The 23,672-nt window shown below is 50.5% G+C and overlaps 1 protein-coding gene across 1 annotated transcript; it reads right to left on the bottom strand.

The window, feature by feature from the left end:
• Nucleotides 1–10,977: 10,977 nt before the first annotated feature.
• C4H1orf53 (chromosome 4 C1orf53 homolog) lies at nucleotides 10,978–23,587 on the bottom strand. Its single transcript, XM_077332760.1, has 3 exons — nucleotides 23,384–23,587; nucleotides 19,021–19,122; nucleotides 10,978–13,137 (listed from the first exon to the last, which is right to left on the bottom strand). The coding sequence occupies exons 1-3, from the start codon at nucleotides 23,585–23,587 to the stop codon at nucleotides 13,066–13,068; spliced, it is 378 nt and encodes a 125-aa protein (XP_077188875.1). The 3' UTR covers nucleotides 10,978–13,065.
• Nucleotides 23,588–23,672: the final 85 nt, after the last annotated feature.

Below are 23,672 nucleotides of genomic sequence, written 5' to 3'. Positions count from 1 at the left end.
CTTGTAAGTCGCCTTGTGTGGAAACTTCACGGGAGCGAAAGGGGCAGCCATGTGTGTGCCTTTCCCTTCTTGGGGAAATCCTTGGACTAGGTGGAGGTGGGATGCCTGCTCTCCTGAAGCATACTTTCGTGGAAGCTTGTTCAAGGGGCTAGGTCTGAGGGCTAAGCACCCTCCTCTCTCTGCAGCTGCCGGACCAAGTCTGCTGTGGGCTTCTCAGCCCATCTGGACTTGTCCTCACCGTCACTCCTGGCAAAACTTGGTGTCCATGGGACTGGAGCGAGAAAGCCTGGGGTTCCTCAAGTGGAAGGGATGCCAGTGGGATTGTGTGTCACTTCTGTCTCACAAACTGATCTGATGTGGCCAGGTGTTCTTTCCTCCTGTGCAGCTCCTCTTCACACTGGTTCTCAGGTGAGCAGTAGGCTGGATGCTGATTTACGCTGGCCCTCCACCTCTAGGTGAATTTTAACTGAGGAAGTGGGGGGGGGGCACACGAAAGCTCATGCCTTGGTTCACATTTGATTGGGCTTAGAGGTGTCCCTGGTCTCAAACTTTGTTCCAAGAAGGATTTGGGCTACTCCTTCCCCAAATCTGGTTGCCACTTACCTGGAAATAGTGGCCCCAAACAGGTTTCCCTTCTGCTGGCCTGAAAGCCACTCTCTCTTTCCCTCCTTGACTGGCTAGCCAGGCCTGCTCTTGGGCCCTTTGATAACGTTGAGTGGGGTGGGGGTGGAGGCTGCAGGCCTAAAGGGGCAATCCGTAGGTGGGGAGGCGCTGTCCCCCTGACCCCCCACAGTGTTTCCGAGCACTGCTTCAACCAAGTGGGAGACCGAGGGAGAGGAGGGGCAAGAGGGTCCCTAAGCCTGGCCGTCTATGGAATGCGCCAAGAGGCCGTGGGCTCCTTCAGCTCTAACGATTGACTTCTTTGGGACTGAGGCTCCAAAGGCATGACGGGACCATCAGAAACCTGGCAGGGTACACTGCCTGCCTGGGCTTTTGAGAATCTCACGTAATAATAGAGAATAGATCCCTGTGGTCCATCGCCACAAACCTGTTTGATATACTTTGTCCCCTTGGGGTCATTGGACCAACTGGACCTCGACTGGGCCTTCTTGACTAAAGAGAATCAGTTTGGTGCAGTGGTTAGTAGCCGGCGGCCTCTGCTCTGGAGAACCAGGTTTGATTCCCTGTTCCGCCACATGCAGCCAGCTGGGTGACCTTGGGCCAGTCACAGTTTTCTCAGAACTCATTCAACCTCACCTCCCTCACAAAGTGCTTGTTCTGAGAAGAGGAAGGGAAGCCGCATTGAGATGCCTTGAGGTAGAGAAAAGTGGGGTACCCCCCCAAAAAAACAACCTCTTTAAAAACCAGCTCTTAAATGGCTGCTCTGGTCATAAGAAGCCCACGAGCCTTTTCTAGGAGACCCTCCTCCTAGATTTCATTCTGAAAGGTCGTCAACAAGCCCTGGCAAATTCTGGCCTGTTTGCCAAGATTAATAAGACCATCTGAAAGGGGCTTGCTTTCAAGGCGTCATTTGCACCGTCTTCTCTTACCCTGGAAAGGGAGCTCTGATGTCTTCTGTATTGAGAACATCGATCAGACCTCCCCTTTCCCCCTTTGGGCAGCTAGAAAGACTATCCATTTCAGAAGACCGACAAGGGCAGAGGAGCCGGCTCAGAGGAAGACTGGGTAAAGTACCCACGGGGATGGGAGCGGTGGGTTTGGGGCGGAGAAACTGACGCGCTGCAAAAAAGGAAAGGAAAAAAAGAGGGGGGGGACGCTGCAAGAAAGAGCAGACGCCTTCCTTTCCCTTTCCCTTTCCCTTGACGGACTGAACCGGAGGGGGATGTCTGGCTTCGGAATGGAAACCTCATCCCTTCTCAATATTGTGACCTTGAGAGGGAAAGGGGTGTTGTCGTTGTTTTGCTGCATAAGATGATGATATAAATATCATCGTATTTTATTATGCCTAACCGAGGTACGGTTTTAAATGTTTTAGCTATTGTCGTAAACCGCCGGGAGCCCGCTTGCGGGGAAAGGCGGTCTAAAAATTATAGTAGAAATACGAGTATTGGAAGTGTTCAGGTAGAGACTGGATGAGCCCCTGTCACGAGTGTGTGATTTTTAAGTCCCCGATAAGGGGGCGAGGGCTGGGCTGGGGGGACCCTTGTGCTCTCTTCCAGCTCTGCGCGATCCTGATTCGGAAGAAGGAGGTGAGGCTCTCGGGATGCCAAGAATCAGGGCTGGGCAAATAAGGCCGGCAGAAAGAGGGGGGAAGGAAGGAGGGAGTCTCTGCTCTTCGGCACCAGCGCCCTTTCCACAAACCTGCCTGCGGGCCCTGAGAGCCCCTGGGGGAGGCGGGACGGGAGGACCGGGCGGGGGCCGGGGCTAATTCCTGGCCAGGCGAGGGGCTTCCATCCCGGCGGCTCCGGAGACCCAGCGGGTGAGCCAAACCAGGACCCGCGCCTCGGCAGAAGCGCCCCAACGGGCTCCGGAGACGGATTTCAGGCCGGCGATTGTCTGGAGGGCCGCTGAGACCCTCCGGGCCCCTTTCCGCCACAGGCGACGCTCTCAAGCCTGTTACAGCGTGAAGGGCTCCGGCGCGGGGGGAGTCACGGGCGGATTCCCAATGACCCAGGAGACATCCTTGGGGGGGGGGGAGGAGGAGGAGGAGGAGGGGTCCGGGAAGGAAGCCCCGGCGCCCAGGCGGCGGATCGCTCGGCTTTTCTCCGGCGCGCTGACGGGAAAGTGGCTCCGGCTTCAAGGCCCGGAGGGGGGGGGTGCGCGAGTCCCCCCTGCCCGATGAGCCAGCCCCGCAGAGATGCTCTTGGGGAGCTGGTCGATTTCATTGGCAGCTCCTCTCTTTCTGGGATTATTTTGAAAGGAAGCTGAAGTATCCGTGGCCCTCCATCCCTCCAGTCCCCCGCTTCGCGCCGGCATCCATATCCCTAAGCGCTGCCAGGGAGCCCAGCATCTCAGCGGGCCTGCCTGCAGGGAAGGACGCCCCGCCGTCTTCCGTGCACTTGGCTTGCCAGGGAGACGCGCGGCGCTGCGGCGTCCCACGCAGGAAGCCCGGCAGGCACCTGGACCGGGGCGCCAGCTCACTCCTCGCCCTCCTCTGCACCCACTGCACGGGGGGAAGAAGCGGCACAAGTCGCAGGCTTTCAAATAAACGCTGTGCTGGATCGAGCCTGCCGTGTTTAGGCGCCGGGGCTGCACAGGTGTTCGAAGCCCCGCAGTCAGGTCTAAGAAAGCGGGCTCTGGTGGCCGGGTCCTCCTTGGGCGCCCCCCGCTCCCTCCTTGCACAACGCGGGGAGGAAATAAAAACGGCACGCAGGGCAGCCAAAGTCGCCTGGTCGATGGCGGCTCGTCGCCCGCCTTCCTGGCCGCAGCCTCTCTCGGGGCTCTTTTGCACCCCAGGAAAAGAGGGCTGGGGCGACCTCCGATGCTCTCCGGCGTTGATTCGGCATCCACTGGCAGGAGAGAGAGAGAGAGACAAGAGAGAGAGAGAGAGAGAGATAAATAAATAAATGAATAATTAAAAAACTATCCGGCGGTGCCCACTGGAAAGGGGAAAGGAGAGCCAGACCCTGGCGACGCCTGAGCTGCTCGCGCAGATATTTTAAGCGACGATTTGGCTTCTGCGCCTGTTTCGACCGCGCCTCAAAAGTGCCCCGCGATCTCAGGCGCACGACCGCTGGCCTCGGTCGCAGACACAGAGGGGCGTGCGGAAGGGGGGGGGCAGAGAGCCGAGAGAGAGAGAGAGAGAGAGAGAGAGAGAGAGAGAGAGAGGTTTTTTTAAAGAGAAAGGAGAAAAGAATAACAACAGCAAAACCCTTCGGCACCAGAAAGATAGTCAAGAAAGGGACGGCTCAGCCTTTGCTATCTGTCAATGAGCTAATAGACTCGTTCATTGTGTCGACGGTCCGGCTGCGATTCAGTCGAGGACCCCTGCGCCTGCCGCTGAGCTGACCCTATTCCGGGAGGAAGAGAGGGGAAGGGGGGAGGGGCGGGGAGAAAGGCACCACGCACCAGTCATCAAAGCCCAGAGTGAAAGGAGCCCAGATGCTCCCCTGCAGGTGAAAAGCGCTCCCCTCCGAGAAAGCGCCCATCCCATCCCTGGCTCGCCTTCTCCTCTCCGCGGCTACTCAGCCCGGTCCAGATAAAAGCGCAGGGAAAGAGAATTAGGAAGGGGGGTGGGGGGTGGAGAAGACGCTTCTTCGGGATTGCTGCTGTGCATGCTTAATTCAACCACAGCTCCGAAATCTACCCAACTGGAGCAAAGGCAGCATCTTACCTTAAGAACTTAGTGTGTGGGGGTGGGGGGTGTTTTGGGGTCCCCAGACAGGTTCCTCCTTAATGACTAATAAAGGGGATGGGTTGGGGGGGGGAGAGGCGGTGATGTAACGGAGAGATGGAGGCTGGTCCTTGTTGTTTCTAGCGAAGGATTCCTGGTGTTAATTAAAATAAACAAGCTTGTGCCGGGGTGTATGGGGGCGGGGCGGGGAGGATTTTTATCTCCCCCCTCCTTTCTCTCCCAATCTTCATGCACCTTTCTATGGAGCCGATGAGATTCGCTAACCTCTGACCTCTTGGCAAAGAGAGTCCCCCGCTCTTTTCATTTATTTCCAGTTTACCTTTTCCATTCGAAGACGCCGAGCCCATTTCTCTCCCTTTCTCTCGTTTAAAAACGGGCAGGCACAGAAAGCCCATCCCCGACCTGCGAAAGGGAGCCCTGCCGCTGTGTCTTCTCTTGATCATTCCTAGCAGCACCTTGTGGGGACGCGAAGGGCCAGGGCCAGGGCCAGGGGGGGGGCCTCCAATCGCCGGATCGAGCTGGGCCATTGCCCGGAACCGTCATTCGGTTAGTCAGGAACAGGACCCGGATCTGGGGGGATTTATTTGATGGCCTGTCTTAGTGCCATTCCCGCGTGATCTTTTTCTCGTCTAAAAGTATCTATCTATCTATCTATCTAGACAGACAGACAGACAGACAGACAAAGCGGGGATCACAATTGCCATTTATTTATATATTTAGAAAACGGGGGTGTCACCATTGCTTTTTATTATACCCCGCCCTTCCTTGGAGGCGCTGGGATTTCTGAAGTCTTTCCCGCTAAGGCGAAGTCTCTCTCTCTCTCTCTCTCTCTCTCTCTCTCTCTCTCTCACTCACTCACTCACTTCCCCCCCCCCCCCCCCCGTCTGAGACACACACATTGTCAACTTGATCTGCTCTGATCCAGGGATGCGTAGAAGAGACGGCGCCTGGCCACGTACCGGGCACCTTGGAGGTGCCAGAGGATTATTCCTCTTTCAAAGGAAAGCCAAACGTTTTCAGCCGGGTGGGAAAGAGAGAGGAAGAAAACGCCCGATCCAACCTGATCCCGTCATTCCAGCTGGGAGTCTCATCGAAGTCCCCTGAAATGCGCACCCATTTACGCAGAACCGGGAGCCCGGGCTCAGTGGCTCGGTGGCTTCTGTAGGGTGATAGTCACGCCCCCACTCGACCGATCCACTGGAGCAAAACGGGAAAGGAGGACGGCGGCTGGAAGTCGCCTTTGGAACAGACGCGGGGGCTGCAGAGGGAGCAAACCTAGCCAAGGGGAGGCAAGTGGAAACCCGGGACGCCTGTGGCTGGCGCTTGACGGGGAAGATCTCCTGCGGGAGGAACGGGGTCTTGCCTCAGCTGCAAGGGCCCCCTTCCGCAGGCGAACTTCCCGGTGGGCTGGGCTCCTCCTCGGGGTCTCTCCGGCCCCAGCGGGCTCTTTGCACCCGGAGCCGGCGAACTTCGATTCCCTTGAGTCGCAGCGGCTGAAGGAGAAACTTCGCATTACCTGGCAGATCCGTTCTAGGATCCTTTAAAAAAAAACCCGACAGCGCCGGTTAACAAATGAAATGGAGCAGAAGCATTTCCAAAGCGGGGAGTTTAGGATCAGGTCCTTCTGCCGAGGCTTCTGAGCAGAGGCGATGAGGGGAAGGGGGGGGGCAGCAGAACCGTGATCCATGTCCCCGGCGGAAGGGGGAGGAGAGCGTCCTCCCAGCGCTTCCAGCCCTTGCCAGACATTTCCTACCAACCCCCGAGGTAGCGCCCGAGAGGCTCCCCGGATGAGCTTGTTTCTATTTCTCCCCAAAGGCTCATTTTGAGAGGAAGCATGGCACTGAATAAGGGAGGGGTGGGGAGCGGGAGAGAAGTGGAGGGAACCTTTGGGGCGGGGGAGGGACTCCTGCATGTTCTGCAGGGACAAGGACCCCAGTGTTTTGCCTTTTTGTCAAGCGGCTACTGCCAGTAGTTTATATATTTTCGCATTGTTTAAATGCTGCAGTTTAAAGGCCCTGGATTTCGGGGGCGAGGCGGTGACCTGAGGAAGTCGGTCCGGACTGGGTCGCGGGCTTCTGCTCTAGGGAATCGATGTCTTACGGAGGCGCAGGGGGAGATGAGGCAGGCCGGCCGGCCGGTCAGTCGTCTCCCGTGGTTCCAACGGAAGAGAAAGAGTTAACTAGGAGTGCGTTCATGGGAGGAGGCAGGCATGCCTTTATTTTTGGCAATATTCTCTCTCCCTGAAGGCAGCGGCGCCCGGAAATGAGAAAAGATGCTGCAAGATTGATGCTGTTAGGTGCGGTCTTGAAGGATCTCCGTTTTTAAGTCCCGACCGAGAAATAACAACCCTCAAATCGCATTCAAGCCTTTCGGGCACCCTTTCGTTAGATTGGCTAAAGTGGGATGCCGGGGAGGGGTGTGTGCGTGTGTGTGTGTTTTGTTCCTCCTCCCCACGATCTCTTCACGCCTGATAAATCCCGAGGTGGTGGACTGAAGTGGCAAATGTTTAGGCGGCACCACTCCCTCCTGGCAGGGATTGCGTTTCTGAACGCTCCGGCGCCTCGAACGAAAGCCCTGCCCCCGCGGAGGCACGAAGCGGAGTCCTTTCCCCGGTGCGCTGGACGATTGCCCGCTTTCTTCTGGGCTCAGCGTTCAAGTGTAACCCCCCCCGCCCGACCCCCCCCCCATCTCTCCCCGGCCTCCTTCTGCGTAAGCGCAGAGCGCCCCACATGGCCTTTGAAATCAGCCCCCCCCCCGCCTGGGCGGAGCCTGCCGCAGACCTGCCCGAGGGGAAGTGCGCAGGACCCGTCTGCCCTCCGCTCCCCCCTCCCCCATTCCCTAAAGTGGTGTTTGTGGGGGTAAAAAGCTGACATTTTAAAATAAAAGCCTTGTGGGAAAACTAGAACTGTGACAAGGCTTTCCGATCTGCATCCATCTGATTGGAGGGGAGGAGGTAGAGTTGCCAGCTCAGGGTTGGGAAATACCTGGAGACTTCGAGGGTGAAGCTGGGAGTGGGTGGGGTTTGGGGCAGGGAGGGACCCTGATATTGTGTAATCCTATGGAGTCCACCTTCCAAAGCGGCCATCCCCAGGCGGTGCCTGGGGATTGGCATCCCTAGAAAGAGGCCTTTGGCGCAGGCAGGAAACGTCCCTCAAGGCCAGCTGGGTTCCCCTCCAGCTCCTTGTCAAGTTCACCGCCGAGCAGACTTTCCGTCTACGGAGGCTGACCCTGGAAGGCGAGCCGGCCAGCAGGTGGGAAGGGGGCACAGGCGCCCAGCACCCGCGTCCGCCTCCCGCAGGCCTCTCGGTTGCGCGTGGGGGCGGTGGCGACAGTCCGGGAACAGCAAGAGCTCACGCAGCTCTGCGCGGCTCCCGTGAGATCCCGTTTCCTCGACGGCACCGGGCGCAGGACCGCGGGCCTTCTAGCCTGACGTGCGCTTCCAGGAAGTCCCGTGGAGCTCCTCGGGCTTCGTCCGCGGAACCCACTCCGGCGGGAGCTGAAAAGTCCCACCCGGCCTGGAAGTCAGACCCCCTGAGCCACCTGCGGCCTCCGCCTAGAGACAGCTGCCTCTCGGGGCACCTTGGCCGAGGCGCTTTGAGGAAAGCCCGGCGGCGAAGGCATCTCGGGAGGGCATCAGCCAAGGCGAGCGGGGAAAGCGCCCTCTTGCTTCCTCCCGTTGCCCTCAGAGGGACCGCGGAGGCGGCTCTTGCATTCATTGCTGAGCCAGCCAGAGGACAAATGCCCTGGTCGCCACTTCCCGCGGGAGAGCGAAAGCCCGCGCGCTTGCCAAGGGGCTGCGCTCTGCCCGGGCCCTGAGGCGCTGTCGCTCACCTGGGCCGTCCAGACTCCACATCGACGGCAGCGGGCCGGCCGGGCACCTCCCTCCCAACCTCCCTCCCTCGCTGGCCAGCCCTCGGAGACCGCTTGGGGGCGGCGCAGGCGAGCCGCGTGTCGAGAGGATGGATGGATGGATGGATGAATGGACGGGGCCCCCTGGTGAGCCGGGGAAGGGCGCGGCCACCCCAGAGAGGTGCCCGTCGAACGCCTCAAGCACCAGGCTTCTCCTCCATCCCCCCCCCCCCCACGGCTTCGCGCCCGACAGTCGTCCCTTGATGGGGCAGACCTCCCAGAGATGGCGTGTCGTCAGGCGTGGCCGCCTCCATCAGACCCTCTATCCACACACGCCTGGCGGCCGGGGCCTTAGCGGAGGCAAGAGACGATCTATTTATTGCCAAGAGGCCGCATGAATCCTGCCGAAAGGTGCTGCCTCAAAGCTACCGAGTCCACCCTCAAGCGAGGGCCGAGGCCCACGCTCCCGCCTGCGCCATCCGCGCCCCGAGGCGGGAAAAGGGGAGGATCACCCCCCCCCCTTTCAGTCTAAAGTGGGACCTGGCCTTTGCAGGGAGGCCGGAGCGACGCCCCGGGGCCTCCTCATGTGGAGCAGAGAAGGAAGGCCTGGGACGCCCCGCCCTGGGAAAGTGAAACGGCCCCCGGAGACGAAGGGCGCCTCCCTTGGGAATCCAGGGGATTGTCTCCCTCCCTGTCTGCCGGCCCGTCCCTTCACCCCCCTGTCATCAGTCTGCCTGCCTGCCTGCCCACCACTGCAGGCGTCACTCTCCCTTTCTCCGGCCTCCCGCCCTACTTGGCCGGGGGGAGCGGGCGCGCGGCCTGCCTCCTGCTGCGGGCGGCCCCCCCGGATTGCCCTCCGCCGCACCCGGCTGGCCTGCAGACCCGCTCGGCCGCTCCGCCAGCGCCACCCCCCCTCTCTCTCACGCACACCCGTGTGGGGCTGGCCTGCTCTTCTGGGCGCCGCCGCCTCCGACCTCAGCGGAGGGCCTGGTGACCGGGCGGCGGCGCTGCGTGGTCCACTGCTAAGCCTGGGGCGCTCCTGCCCCAAGGAGGCCGAGCGTCCAAGTCTCAGACAGACAGAAGCGTCCGGGGATTCGCCACGATTTTATTTATAACCCGCCCTTCCCCAAAGGCTCAGGGCGGGCAAGGACGACTAAAGAGGCCATAATAGTCCCATTAAAATATTGAGTATGAAATATACTCAAAATCAGTACCATTCACAATTAAAACAGATTTCTTAAGCCGTCTGCTCTCTTTCTGATGAGAGGGGTGACAGAAGGAAAGACGGTCTCTCTAGTTGTGTCTTAGACCAGGCCAGATGTCCAGGCTGCTAGTACCTACCTGGCAGAGCTGGCAAGTTGGAGGAGCTGGCTTTGTGTAATTTAGAATGTCCCACAACAATGCCTTAGTTTAGTGTTCCAAAGGATCTGATGTGCCTCCGTTTAAAGTGTGTGTGTGGGGGGGTGATTTCTGAGTAAATGAAAATGGGATGGGTGCAAAGTGAGGTGTGAACAGCAGTGGATAAATGTTCTCACAACTGGAAGTGTGTGTGTGTGTATGAAGGGGAGCAACACAGGAAAAAAACAACACCTCCACTCTTGTTAGCCCTTTTTTCCAATTAAGAACTGACCCTGCTCTCTTTTTCTGTGTGATCCAAAGCATGTTCTTGCAGAATGAAGTCCCAATTAGTTCAAGGGCTCTACTAACCCTCTGCATAAGACCAATCAGTCCTACTCTAGGGTAAAACAAGGGTATTTTTGCTACCCTTTGCATCAGACAGACTTTCTCAACCAGGGTTTCCTGAAACCTTGGGTTTCTTGAGGACCCTGGAAGGGTTTCCTGAAAGGGTTTCCTTAAAGTTAATTATTTTAAATATATATATTTTAATTTGGTAAACATGTATCAGGTGATATGACCAAAACTGGTTTTGTTGACTCCTTCCCCAAAATGTCCAATGATTGGCCTGGAGGGGGTGGGAAGGGGAGAGACCCTGTGTGTGTATACACAGCTATGTTTCCCAACCGTATTCTGCACAATCACACCACTCCTCGGGTTTCTCGAGGCCTGAAGAATGTTTCAGGGGGTTCTCAGTGGTAAAAACATTTAGAGAGGTTGGCATAAGATATGGCAGTCCTTTGAAGACTGACACAGCACTATCTGTAGTTGAGTCAGAGTTTTTGTCCTTAATGGGCATAACAGTCCTCACTCAGCATTGCCCAATGAAATTAATCTCCAATTACCTCAATGGCATTTTAGCTGGACAGGCATTGCCACAGTGAGCAAAAAAGGCTGCTCGTCTAGCCCTGCTGGGTCAAACCATGGTCCGTCTCATCCAGCATTTGGTCTCACAGTGGCCAGCCAGTTATTCTCCTGGAGGGCAGACAACACAGCATAGAGGCTCAGGCCTTTCTCCCAGGATGTATCCAGAGTCCAGTAAGATTTACTCTCTGTGACTATAAAGCAGCAAAATAAAACAAAAGTCCAGGGACGTATTATTTAAGCTACACTAGCATGGTATAGTGGTTAAGAGTGACTCTAATGTGGAGAATTGATTTAATTCCTCACTTCTCTATATGAAGCCTGATGGATGACCTTGGGCCAGCCACAGTTCTCTCGCAGCCCCACCTATCTCACAAGATGACTGTTGTGGGGAGAGGAAGGGAAGCCACTTTGACTCATTAAGGTAGAAAAAAGTAGAGTGTAGAGACTTACTTTTTTCCTCTTAAGGTGCCACTGGACTTTTGTTTTGGCAGGACAGGGTATACAGTTACCCGTTTGCAAAGAAATGACGATCAGTTTACACTCAGGCATTTGATTTTATTTCATTTATTGTTGCAAAACATACAGCACCCTGGCACTGATCAAGCCTTGACTGTTATAAAGAGGAAATCTCTTTTAATCAATGAAATTTTACTCAGTCCTGCTGAATGCGGCTTGAACAAGGACATTTTCAAGCGCAGGAAAAATTGAACTTGTTTGCTCCCTAGCTCTTGAAATAATTCCTGGATACTTATTCATCCTCCCAGAATACACGTTGTGTGTGCATATCAAACTTGCTAGTTAATCCCCTCTCCCCCAAAAACCAACAGCTTAAAAATGTACAGTGCCATGCAAAGAACCCATTCCTGGGAGTAAGCCCCAACTGTATACACTTCAGTAAGGTTCCAAGTAGACTTGCTTGGGGGAGATCCAGTCCCAATGGAGGCTTTGTCTACCTCAGCTATAGAATTACAGAAGCTCAAGAGGGTACAACAGATTGTGGATGGAGAGTCACACTGCCCAATGCTCTTTGATGCAAAACAGCCTCTGTTAGACCTTCACATTGTGTCACAGAGCAGGCAGATGGAGAACTTTTCTGCTTTATCATCAAAGGCTTTCTCTTGCTGTTTTCGCAGCACAATCCTAGGCAGAGTTGCATCTTTCAAAGTCCATTGAGCTCAAGTTTCACATAGAAAAGTCCTAAAAACTGGCATGCCCAGTTGTTGCATGATGAGCAAGGGGGTGGCAGGTTACAGTGGATGAGCAATAGTGTCCTGCATAGTGGAGGGGGTTGAATTAGATGGCCCAGGAGATCCTTTCCAACTTTATGATTCTATGAGCTTTCCCTCTCTTGATAGCCCAAGGTGGGCAGCCTGATCCTAAAAAGGGTTAGAGGGCAACAAAGCTCACTGCATTCAATGGGGCTTGCACCTCAGTCATGGTGGAGGGCATTTAAGCTTCTGTGTAGAAGACAAGCAGAACTGTTGGTTGCCACTTCTTTTTCACTTATTGGCTTGCCTTGGACATTGTATATGGCCTCTATTACATTTCATTATCCAAGGCTTCTAAGCTCACGACTGGGTGGGCCCATTCCATGATTTACCTAAGCCAAGGGACAGTTTATACCCTGATCACAGGAATGGTTAATTGGAAGTACATCCCACTGATTTCAAAAGAATGCCCATCCCATACAAGTGTGTGAGAGCCAGACAGCCTATTTATTTAAGATCACTCGAAGCAAGCAACATGCTTTGGCTTCATTTCAAGAATGCAAGCTTAACAGACAGCTGGTTCACACATCCCTGCTTATCACTCCATCACTGAAGCCTGTAGTGCCTTGCATGTGCGAACGGGGTATCGCAGATCGAGCATGACAATTGGAACTTTCATATAGCCTGACACTGCTTTAAACAAAATGGAAGAGCCAGCTCCCACAGTCAGCTATCAGTCATCGACTCCTTTACCATGATTTTCAATACACTCACTTCTGGCTGCTATTTACCAAATGTAGCAATATTGTGAGATATATAAGTTAAGAACCAGCACTAAGGTGACAAACTCATGGTTGCTTGAGAGCAAGTACCAATTATTTTATTGGTACTTGCTTCTAAGTAAATGTGCATAGGATCAAACTGCAAATATATTTAACATCGGGGCTCTAGAGAGTTTAGGGTCAGTGTGTCAAACCCAGCCAATGATGATGGGACACTTCTTGCAGATGTGTGCTAAAGGAGATCTGTCTCTCCAAATCTCCTGTTGATTACAGCATTCAATGAAACAAGCCCTTCACACGATTCTCAAAGTATACTATTGCATAGTCAAACAAAACAAAGCTAGTCTGAGAATTGCTGGTTTCCCCTCATTCGTCTAATGATTTTGGAAAACAAAGCAACAATCTCTTTATAGCTTCTAATGGGCAAGAAAGGGATAGCCTTGTCAATGGCTCAGCGTCACTGACACACACATGGATTTTTTAAAAAATTACAATTGGAAAATATTCAGGATATGGAACAGCAGAGGTCAGAGGAACGCCAATATGCAAAATGGGGAAGCTATGGGGACAGACAAAGTGGGGGGAGAAAGAGTGAGGGTGATGGCTGATCGTTTCTTTCTTCATGGCGTGATGCAAAAGCCTTCGATCGTCAAGCGTAGAAGAAGGAATTGAACCGCTTTTTTTTGGACGGATCTTTAACATTTGTTTGACCATATGGACACTGGAGAAAGGGAGAGATGAAATAAGTCATTCTTGACTAGACCTCTACCTTGCCCAGAGTTAAAGGAGGACTAGTTAATGATGTCCTATAAATCATTGGTGCCCTTAGGACTTTAAAGAGAAAGAAGGGGAATTAAACCCTGCACTCCCCTTGTCCCTTTTCTGAGCAAATGGTCCTAATTACTGTCCAGGAGACCACTTGCAAAGTATGACTTGGTTGCCAATTTCTCCCCTGTCCCTATGGTATAAATCCAAAACATAGCCACAGAAAAGAAAATATTAGCATTAAAAGAATTTATTCCTTTGCAACCTGCTTAAGGTGGGAAAGGAGATCCATTCTATCATGCTGAGCCAAAGTAAAATCCTTACTTTGCACATACTTACTCAGGAGTAAACCGACTATATTCAATGTGGCTTACTCTTGGGTAAGTGTGCACACGATTGCCTAGTCAAATTGTTTGGAAAACAAAATGTGAAAGGTGATCTGAATCCCTGTCCTCTGTATAGGTCAAAGTTTTAAATTCTGTTCAAAGGATTAAAGAGAATATTGGTTCATTCATCTGTTCATTCATTCATCTGTTCCACTTAATATTTCTGGTAAGGACTGGGAAGAGGAGCATGGTCTCATGGTCTCAAGTGCCACTCAGCACTTAACACCCACTCAGGGCAGCTGTCCCATCCCTGAGTGCCTCCTCCTTCTCCAACTAGCTTGCTTGTCTGTCCAGTAGCCAGCCAGTTGCCCCCCCCCCTTCCACTTCCCTCTGAGGTTTGGAAGCTGCAGATCCCTTCTGAGTGAGAGCCGTCCCTGCCGGTGAGTTCCCTGCTCAGGGCTCTCTAGCTCCTGAGCCTTGGGGCTCCCTGGGAGGACACGTTGCCCCTAGACAACTGAGCTACCCAGCTGCAGCCTTGGGTGTTGACACGTCGCCCTAACAGCTAACTGCAGCCTTTCCAGGTCTTGGGTGGAGGGGGAGGCTATCCACATAGTTCTTCCACCCAGCCCCCCCCCCCCCCAATCTAGCACTGTTGTATTCCCAAATGCAACAGGCTTTGCCCCTAGTTTTATATACTGCCCCTCCTCACAGAGAGAGCTTTCAGGTCTTGGGTGGAGGGGGAGGCTATCCACATAGTTCTTCCACCCAGCCCCCCCCCCCCCCAATCTAGCACTGTTGTATTCCCAAATGCAACAGGCTTTGCCCCTAGTTTTATATACTGCCCCTCCTCACAGAGAGAGCTTGGGCTGGTTTACAGTATGACATATAAAATCACATCACAATTAAAATACCATAAAATTCAATCAATTCAGTCATCCATTGTATTTGTGGCTGTTCAGCTGGTCTACTTCTTAACCTGTTTCCAAATGGTGTAGATGGTATTTTAACTCTAGTTCAGTTCCGGAGACTGGGGGGAGGAGAATACAGAAATAAGTGGAGGGAGGCCTGTAGATTCTGTTGACACTAGTTGGTTCTATCCTCAATCAAATGCTTGGTGGAAGAGTGCTGTCTTGCAGGCCCTGCAGAACTTAGTTTGTTTGTTCTGTCAGGGCCCGAGTCTTGACTGGCAGTTTGTTCCGTCAGGGAGGGGCCATGGTTGAGAAGGCCCTAGCCCTGGTCAAGGCCAGACACACATCCCTCAGGCTGGGGACCACCAACGTATTCATGTTGGACAATCTTAAGGTCCTTCTGGGGGTATACTGAGAGAGGTGGTCTCTTATATCCACAGGGCCACCTTTACACTGTATAGCCTTGAAAGTTAAGACCAGCACCTTGATCCAGAATCCAAATGGCAAGCAATGCAAGTGCTGGAGGTTATGTTGTATATGCACCCTTCATGATGTCCTTCTTGAGGACCCAAGAGCCTGCATTTAGTACCAGTTGTAGCCTCGGGTAGACTTGCATATAGTGAGCTACAGTAATCTAAATTGGAGGTGACTGTTGCGTGGATGACTGTAGTTTGGTTTTCTGAGGTCAGATAGTACACTAGTAGCTTTGCTTGGTGAAAATGAAAGAATGCCTGGTGTGCTAGCTGAGCTTCCATTGTTAGGGAGGTATTGAAGATCACGCCCAGATTCCTGATGATATGCGAGGTTGTGCCAAACAGCTGCTTGGTAAGAGGCAGTGATGCCCAAGAAAAGTTACACACCTGCCCGCTACTGAAGACTTAACTGATAGGAATACATTGATAAGCATGATTGTAACTGAAACTAATCCAACATCTTTTTTATAATGTAAAGCCGCATTGTGTGCACATAATCAACAACATTAGGCTTTTTTACTATGAGAGTTTCTGTGAAATCTTCATTAACAAACTTTGGGCTATAATGATACCCAGAAATTGCTTGTTTGCACTGTTGGTTTGCAGCAACACAGGAGGTTGTGTGCCCCCCACCCCCAATTGAAGCCCTGTATATCCACTGGCACTATGTTAAGGTTGTAACGATTAAGCAGTTCTTACTGACCTTTTTATTCATTCAAGAGATGCCTCCTCAATTAACCAGAAGGTGGGTTTTATTAAACAAATGAAAGCTGTTTAGGTGTAAATGCTTACAGAAGCCACAAATGGCAAGCATTGTCTTAGGAGAGGCATCCCTATTTGGTTACCACACACAGGAGAATACCTCTTTCAAGATGGCTAATAAACCGCATGTATGCATTATCTAAAAACAAAGTATGCCAAGATTTCTTTAACTGGGCATTTATTTAATTAATTTGCACCCCATTTTTTTGGATACATTCCTGTTGTATAGACATTTAAAAAATGAGGTAATAAACACAATTAAACCAGGGTGCCAGCCAAGGAAAGCCATTGGCCTGGTATTTCCACAGGGTACTTTCAGGCCACGGCTTTAATTCCTTGAACAATAGTTCTGGGTTGAGCCTAGAATTCCATGGTGCGTTGAAGTGCAAAAAGTTAAACCAATGGCCACAAATGGTTAAAAAAAATGAGATGGAAAATTCTTCTTGTACCAGTGGTTTCAAACACCTCAATGATACAAAGTCCTAAAAGGCCAACCCAAAACTATCATTCTCCAAAACCAACAGGAACAATAAAAGCTTTGACTTGGACTTGAAGAATCAGTTTGGTACTAGACAGAAGGTTATGAGGATATAATTATTTCTTATTTTATTTAGTATTTCCCCAATCACCTTCAAATGCCTTGATTCCAGAATTTAAAGAACAAGAACCAACAACCTGAACTGATCTTAGAAACAAGCAGGAAACCACTGAATCTTAAACACCAAAGAAGGATGCCTTGCCAATGCTTTCTTAGCTAGCAGATATTTCCAAACTCTCTGGAAAGGCAATCCAATGATGAGTGCTTCGCAATAATCATCTGGAAGTTACTAAGAGTGGTCATTTGTGGCTGGAACCTGCTTCTCAAAGAAGTGTTACATCTAATGAAGGAGCCAAAGCCAGAAAAAGGTGCAATGTGCTATAAATGTGATCAGGGAACCCACTGGCGATGCCACAAAGCTGCAAACCTGCCTTTTAAGGGATGGTGTGTGTGTGAAACACCATTTATAAGAGGATGAATATCAACCTTTCAATCAGCTCTTTCACTGTCCAACAGCATCATATTGGCTATTGGCCTCCACCCAGCCCATTATTGCCTCCATGTTTCACTTTATCAGAGTTGGCATGGATCTTATGGACTACTTAGTCCAACTTTCTTTTCATTTCAGAAAACACAGAGGTAAATCATCACTTAAAAATGGCTGTCCAGTTTCTGCTAGAATCTGCCCTCTCATCCCCAGGGAGTTGGTTCCATGTTCAAAACGCTCTTAACATTTGGAAGCAATGATTAACCGATCTAGTATTGTACTTAGCAGCAGCATTTTCTACGTGAGAGCTCTTTGAGTTCTGGAAGATGATAAACAGAGTCAGTTCAGGCCATTCAGTGTTTTCATGTAATATTTGCTTTACAGGCCCCGATCCTGTTTGTGCCCCTTCTCTGAGACGATTTGCAAATGTAGATTGAAGCTCTTATACAACGAACAGAAGCAAAGTCTCATTTGTCCCTGTAGGATTTTAATTCCATGTAAGTGATCTTAAGATGAGAGAATTTGCTAAGTACAGTTCCTGTTTGGTTTAGAAACCAGAAAAGATAGTGATTTAAGGCAATCCTGAATATTTGTAAGGTAAAGGTATCCCCTGTGCAAGCACCAAGTCATGTCTGACCCTTGGGGTAACCACTGAATCTTCCAGCCTTCCTGTGTTTTCATGGCTGACTCAATACGGGGTGGTTTGCCAGTGCCTTCCCCAGTCATTACTGTTTACCCCCCAGCAAGCTGGGTACTCATTTTGCCGACCTTGGAAGGATGGAAGGCTGAGTCAACCTTGAGCCGGCTGCTGGGATAGAACTCCCAGCCTCATGGTCAGAACTTCAGACAGCATGTTGGCTGCCTTATCACCCTGTGCCACAAGATATTTTTAGTGGGAAGCAAATTCCATTGCAAGCTATAAGCATTCATCCTAAACAAATCTAGTTGGTGTGATTATGACCTAAAAACTAAATCTCTCAGCTTAATTGGGCAGTTGATGGACTACAGATTGTTAGAAGTGGAACACTTTGGAGCCTCTGGGTTGTAGATTAGAATGTCAATCACATTAGTCAAATTTCTCTTGTAGTTTCCTTCTTGGCAACTTTGCTCAGAAGTTAAGCATCAAGGAACTGAGTGAACCAAAATACAGAGTCATAGACCTATAGCCAGAATAACTCAGAAGTCAGTTTGGGAGGATGGGCAACCTGGATTTTAACTTTCCACCAAATATTCTAATTTTAGACCAAGTTTATAAAATCTAAGCCCTTTGGCTTAACTGGCTTGCCAATTCAGCTGCATTGACACTGGAAAGCAGCTAGATAGTGTTACCCAAATTGCTGGGGATAGCAAGAGGCTGGGTAACACAGGATCTTTACTACCAATTTTTACGGGGTCCTTTCCCTGGAAGAAACCCTTTTTAAATGAAGAAGACAAAAGCTTACACTCATGGGATTTATTTGGGGAAAATATTGGGATACACTCAAAACACACACAGAGCAAAAACATACATACACTAAGTTCTACAGGGGGACAAGTTACACTAAGTTCTACAGGGGACAAGTTCACTAAGTTCTACAGGGGGACAAGTTCAAGATACTGCACCTTTCTTGGATCCAAGCAGCCCAGACACAGGGTTGACGACATCAGGGGATGGACAGGATGCCGGGTGTGGACAACAACACACACACACACAGGGTGTGCGCAAGGCTTGATATAGTGTTTGAAATTCCCGGGTCAGCCCCAGAGACTGCCCATTGGGAGGTCCGTGATTGTTGATTGGTCTCTGATATTATGCGTACCTGATAGGTCAGTTTGAACTGTGATGTCACTAGAGTGGGAGGTGTGGAGTAATCTCATCGAGTAGAACAATACCTTGGCTAGGTGTAATGTGTTGCTAATGGCCTTGTCTTTGTTTTATCAGGAAGGACTGGGGGAAGATATTTGGGGATAAGAGATGGTGCTAGACAGAAATTACACTGGACAAGAGAGACAAAAGAAGTTGCAGTTAGTACCTTGAAGGGATATTCCTTTCCTGAAGATAGTCTAATGGTCTTTGGCTGGGGGGGGGGGGGTGCTTTAGATAACGTGCACATTTAGCTCAGTCAGTTGGGCAAGGAGGAAATGTAAGAAATCTAGTGAAGCCCAAACAAGATGGAGACTTAGCCTGGCTTCCTAGGTTTCTTAAGGGCCCCTACTGACTCCATAGTCAGTCTCTGCCAGGCTGGTTTCTGTGTGTGCCAACCTGCTCAGAGTCCAGTCATGGGCTTCTGTGCATGAAGGTATCTCTGTGTGAGGCACCCTTCCATTATGGGCTACCTCTAGGGTAACAATAGTTTAATACTCACATGTCTACAGGAAGAGCCACAGCAGTTTCCCCTCTCTAAATGGGCAACTTTGGTCAATACCAGGTAGCCAGTAACTGGATCCATGTAATTTTTATGTCCAGCCTATAAAAACAAGAGGAAAGAGGAGTTACAGTTCTCAGGCTGTGCCTGATCAGTCATTCACTTTTGTCACCTCAAAGTCCAAAGGGGCAGCCATGTTAATTTGCTGCAGCAAAAAAAAAAAAAAAAAAAAAAAAAGGAGTCTGGTGGCACCTTAAAGATGAACAGATTTATAGTGACATGTTTTCAAGATCCACTTCATCAGATGGCCTTAGTCATGTATGTCAGTGGTGAGGTCAGATAGGTTCATCCAGGATGATGCATTGCCTCCCCACCACCATCCTTGGCTTGGGCTCCCCGGCAGTCATCAATGTCTGATTTCCTTACTCTCAATAGCACAGTCAAGATTCTTGTATTCTGGTGACAGCTGCTCCCAAAGCCATGTAAAACAACAACCACACAGCCAATCAGATCTCCAATGGCCAATCAGAAGCCCTGCTGACCAAAATTGCCACCTGGCCCCACCCAATTCTAAAAACACTCAGCTGGTGCCAGGAAAGGTTATCACCGGATGCCATAACACCCATAGACCCCCCGGGTGGGAATGCCAACATTAAGCACTGTCGTAATACCACATGTCCAGAAGTTCGCTGCCTTTGGATGGAGTGATATGAAAAGATGCAGCAGCCAGCAAAATTGGTGAGATAGTATAGTTCTACAGACAGTTATCTCAAAGACCTTGGGTGGTGACGAGGGCTTTGTTTCCCTATGAGTGGCTTTCTAAATAGCCTAGAACCCCTGGAATTCTGGTGTCACATGTACCATATGCTGAGCACAGGAGCTAGTTAGGGAGCCACCAAACTGAGAGCCAGTTTGGTGTAGTGGTTAGGAGTGTGGACTTCTAATCTGGCACTCGATTCTGCACTCCCCCATGTGCAGCCAGCTGGGTGACCTTGGGCTCGCCACGGCACTGATAAAACTGTTCTGACCGAGCAGTGATATCAGGGCTCTCTCAGCCTCACCCACCTCTCAGGGTGTCTGTTCAGGGAGAGGAAAGGGAGGCCGCTTTGAGCCTCCTTCGGGTAGAGAAAAGCTGCATATAAGAACCAACTCTTCTTCTTCAAATGACTGGTTTATGGTAATATGATTATCTTTCAGGAATGCCTGCATCTCTGGCAATGGCGAGATACGATGAAATAGCCACAGCACTATTAGGATGTTTGTGTGTTGATGCTGCTCTTGTTTGTTTTCCATTTGATCTTGAATATATCTAAGGGCAGATCTTGAAGCCTTGCCCAAGAATCTCGTCCTTTCCACTGAAATCTCTTTCCCACTCCTCAACCAAACCCTGGAACAATGCCCCTGGCCACAGGCCATCAGCACAAGCAACAGCTCCAATTAAAATAACTGTATCCAAAACTGCCATTTCGAATTAATGTGATTGAGTTACAAGCAATCCATCTGTCTTCCTGTCCTAAAAGAGAGATTACCTTTTGTCTACTTGCCCAGCCAACTATCATAGGCAGGTAAATTGTCACTAGGCTGGCTTTTCTTTTACACATTTTCAGCTGTTGCTGAGTCCCAATTGGACCAGTAAACATTTTTTTGTCGGCTTCTTTATACTATCGGTTCAATGTCTTTTTTTCCAGGGCAAGCTACACACTAGTATAATACACAGCAGTTATAAATACCACGCAGTGACAAAAGAGAAGCAAAAGAGAGCCAGGCATCGGGAAAGGAAGAGTCAGATCATGTCATGTGAAGTAGCCAAGCATGAATGGAAGGCGGGCTCAAATGGGGCCAAGGTCAAAATCTTATCTCTCCCAAAACAAAAACAAAAAAACAAAAAAAAAACTGATCGTACTTGTTACTTTGGATTTGCATTACTGAATTTCTATTATCAGTTTTTTGCATCCAACAAAAAGAATGCGACTAGCCCCAGGTCACCCAGATAGCTTCCATGGCACGGGGAAGGAGTCACACTGAGCTCTTTCAGATACCGGTTTGATACTCTTAGCCCCTTCTCCATTTTGGCTTATCTATTAAAATAACTATTCAAAATCAGGGCATCAGCAGGGCTTCTGTGTCTTTTCATATTCCTTCCAGTTCATATGTTTCTTTACCTTGTCAGCAGATCACTAATATCTGCATTTCATAGACCAAGGATACCCATTCTTCTGCATTTTCAGATCTATATCCCTTAATGAGTTAACATGTAAGCACTCCCAAGCCAAATATACTAAACCCAGCAAACAATCTACCATCCTCTCTACAATGGGAATCAGCAGCAGCAGAGAGAACCACAATGGTTCAGTTTAGCTTTCAGACAGACATTAACCAAACTGAAAGTGGCCTATATGGCAAAGCACAGCAGCCACTTCCAGTGACAGCTAAGGAAGGGAAAGGGTGATCAGTACACACTGACCCTACCTGACCCCTTATCACTGCCACCAAGATGCAAGGGAGAAAAGGAAGCACTTGGCTCTTGTGCTCTGTATTGGCTAAAGATGAGCATAAAACATCAGGTGATAACAAATTGCAGCAGCCTATTTGCAATCTGGAGCTACCTTCTGGAGCATTTTGTCATTCCAATTTTGAGGTGTCTCCACCAGCTGCTTTTTAGTTTCTGGGTTCAATTCCAGGTGCCTAGTTGCTGACCTTTAAAGCCCTAAAGGAACAGTAGGTGTGAAGAAATAAGTATACCATCACAGGTTCATACTCCTCATCCTCTAATGTGATTTACGCCATCATGTGTCAGCAGTGCCCTTCCACCCTCTAAACTGGACAAACAGGGCAGTTCCTTTAACAAAGAATTAATGGATGTAAGTCTGACATTAGAAACCACAACATTAAAAAAATAGTCAAACATTTTACCTTCCAGGACATTCAGTTGTTGACTTAAGAGTAGCAGTGCTCTTACAAAGGAATTTGAAAGGGGGATTAGAGAAACTGCTGAATTGCAACTGGTAAAAAAGCTCACGACAATGCATCCACCTGGACTTAATTGAGACCTAGGTTTCCTGTCTCATTACCAGTGTGGACTTCTCCAGGTCTTCTACCCCTCTGCATGTGCAGTCACACCTACTAATGTCAGATGGCACCTGAAATTACTCCACTTTCCAATATATAGGACAGATGGATTCACATTCTAGCTGTATATGAAGAAGTGAGTTGTGACTCACAACAGCTCATACCCTGCCAAATTTTTGTTCATCTTTAAAATGCTACTGGACCTTTCTTCTGCCACAGACATGCTAACATGGCTACCCATCTTGATCTGTCTTTGTACATGAAATATACATTTTGATATCATGACTAGTAAAAGTCATGTTCCTGGTTCAGATGCCAACATAGTGTCACCATTATCCAGTTTGTGCCTGAAACAGGTATCTTGTGTTCAACCAAGTTCTTCTGGCACCACTGAAGTTTGCTACATGCCAGACTTGAAAGTATAAATTCTTGAAAGTATAAATTCTGCCCTTGTATACCCCCAAAGGGTCCCAATGCAAGACAGATTATAAAAATAATGGGGCCAGATTATGGGTTGTGAACTCCGGTTAAGCAGATTTTTGAAACTGAAGGCCGGGACAGGCAAGGTCTGGGGATGAGGGTGTTCAGGGGGGGATGTTATGTGCCATAACGGTTGAAGCTGCCACTTCTTCCACAGGAAACAATCGCTGATGGCTGGCAATCAGTAGTGATTTCAAAACTCAAGGTCCCACTTTGAGGTTGGTAACATTTTACAAGTATATACAATAGAGTAATTTGGTTTCATCCTGAGTTGTGACCCCATACTGAAAATCTCAGTTCTACTGTTGGTTTAAAATAAAATTTATTCAGAGACCTGCATGAACTACCCATGGCTGTCAATCTCCAGGTGGGGCCTGGAGTATTGAATTGATGCCCACACTTCAGCAATCCGTTCCCATGGAGGACATAACAGCCTCAGAGTGGGGCCTCTGTTGTATTCCAATCCCTTTTAAGGTCCGTCCGCCCTTCCCAAACATATTCCCCAAACCTCCACGAATTTCCCCAGCCAAACACCCAGTGGTCCGGTTGTCTCCTTTATCAAGCGGATGCCACTCAAAAAGTTCTGCTCCCGAAGCTCCCTGGCAACCAGAAATCCAGCGGCAGCTGCTCTTCGTATCGCTCCCTGCCTGCTGAGGCCGTCAGACAGCGAGGGGTTAAGAGCTCAACTCTTGCCAAAGTTCGCAAGCAAGGAACTCCCAAGCTTGGCCAACCGACTGCTTGCAACAGGCCGGAGTCGAAAGCCTGTTGCACAACCCGGCGTCCCGGGTCGAGAGAAAGTAACCACCCCACTCACTGCGCATGCCTCCGCGTGGAGCTGCACGATCTTCTGCTCTGCCGCGGTTAACCCTTCAGTGCCCGCGCACGTGCTCCGAAGTGGAGCCTGCCCTCCTCTTTTGGAGGCGCTCAGAGGCCTGGCCACGTGCTGGGCTTCGCCGGCGCGAACCCAGACCACCGGGCCCCCCCTGCAGCAGCTGCGCCCCACCGATGCGGTTGCCATGAGCAACCGCAGGGGCTGCCAGTCGAGCAGAGCGATGCCTTTCCGACGACACGGCGACCAGCCAGCGCGCTGCCAGCCCTAACCT

The sequence above is a fragment of the Paroedura picta genome, chromosome 4, assembly GCF_049243985.1.
Source record: "Paroedura picta isolate Pp20150507F chromosome 4, Ppicta_v3.0, whole genome shotgun sequence".
In the NCBI taxonomy this organism is placed as follows: Eukaryota; Metazoa; Chordata; class Lepidosauria; order Squamata; family Gekkonidae; genus Paroedura; species Paroedura picta.
This window is presented reverse-complemented; position numbering and strand designations above follow the sequence as displayed.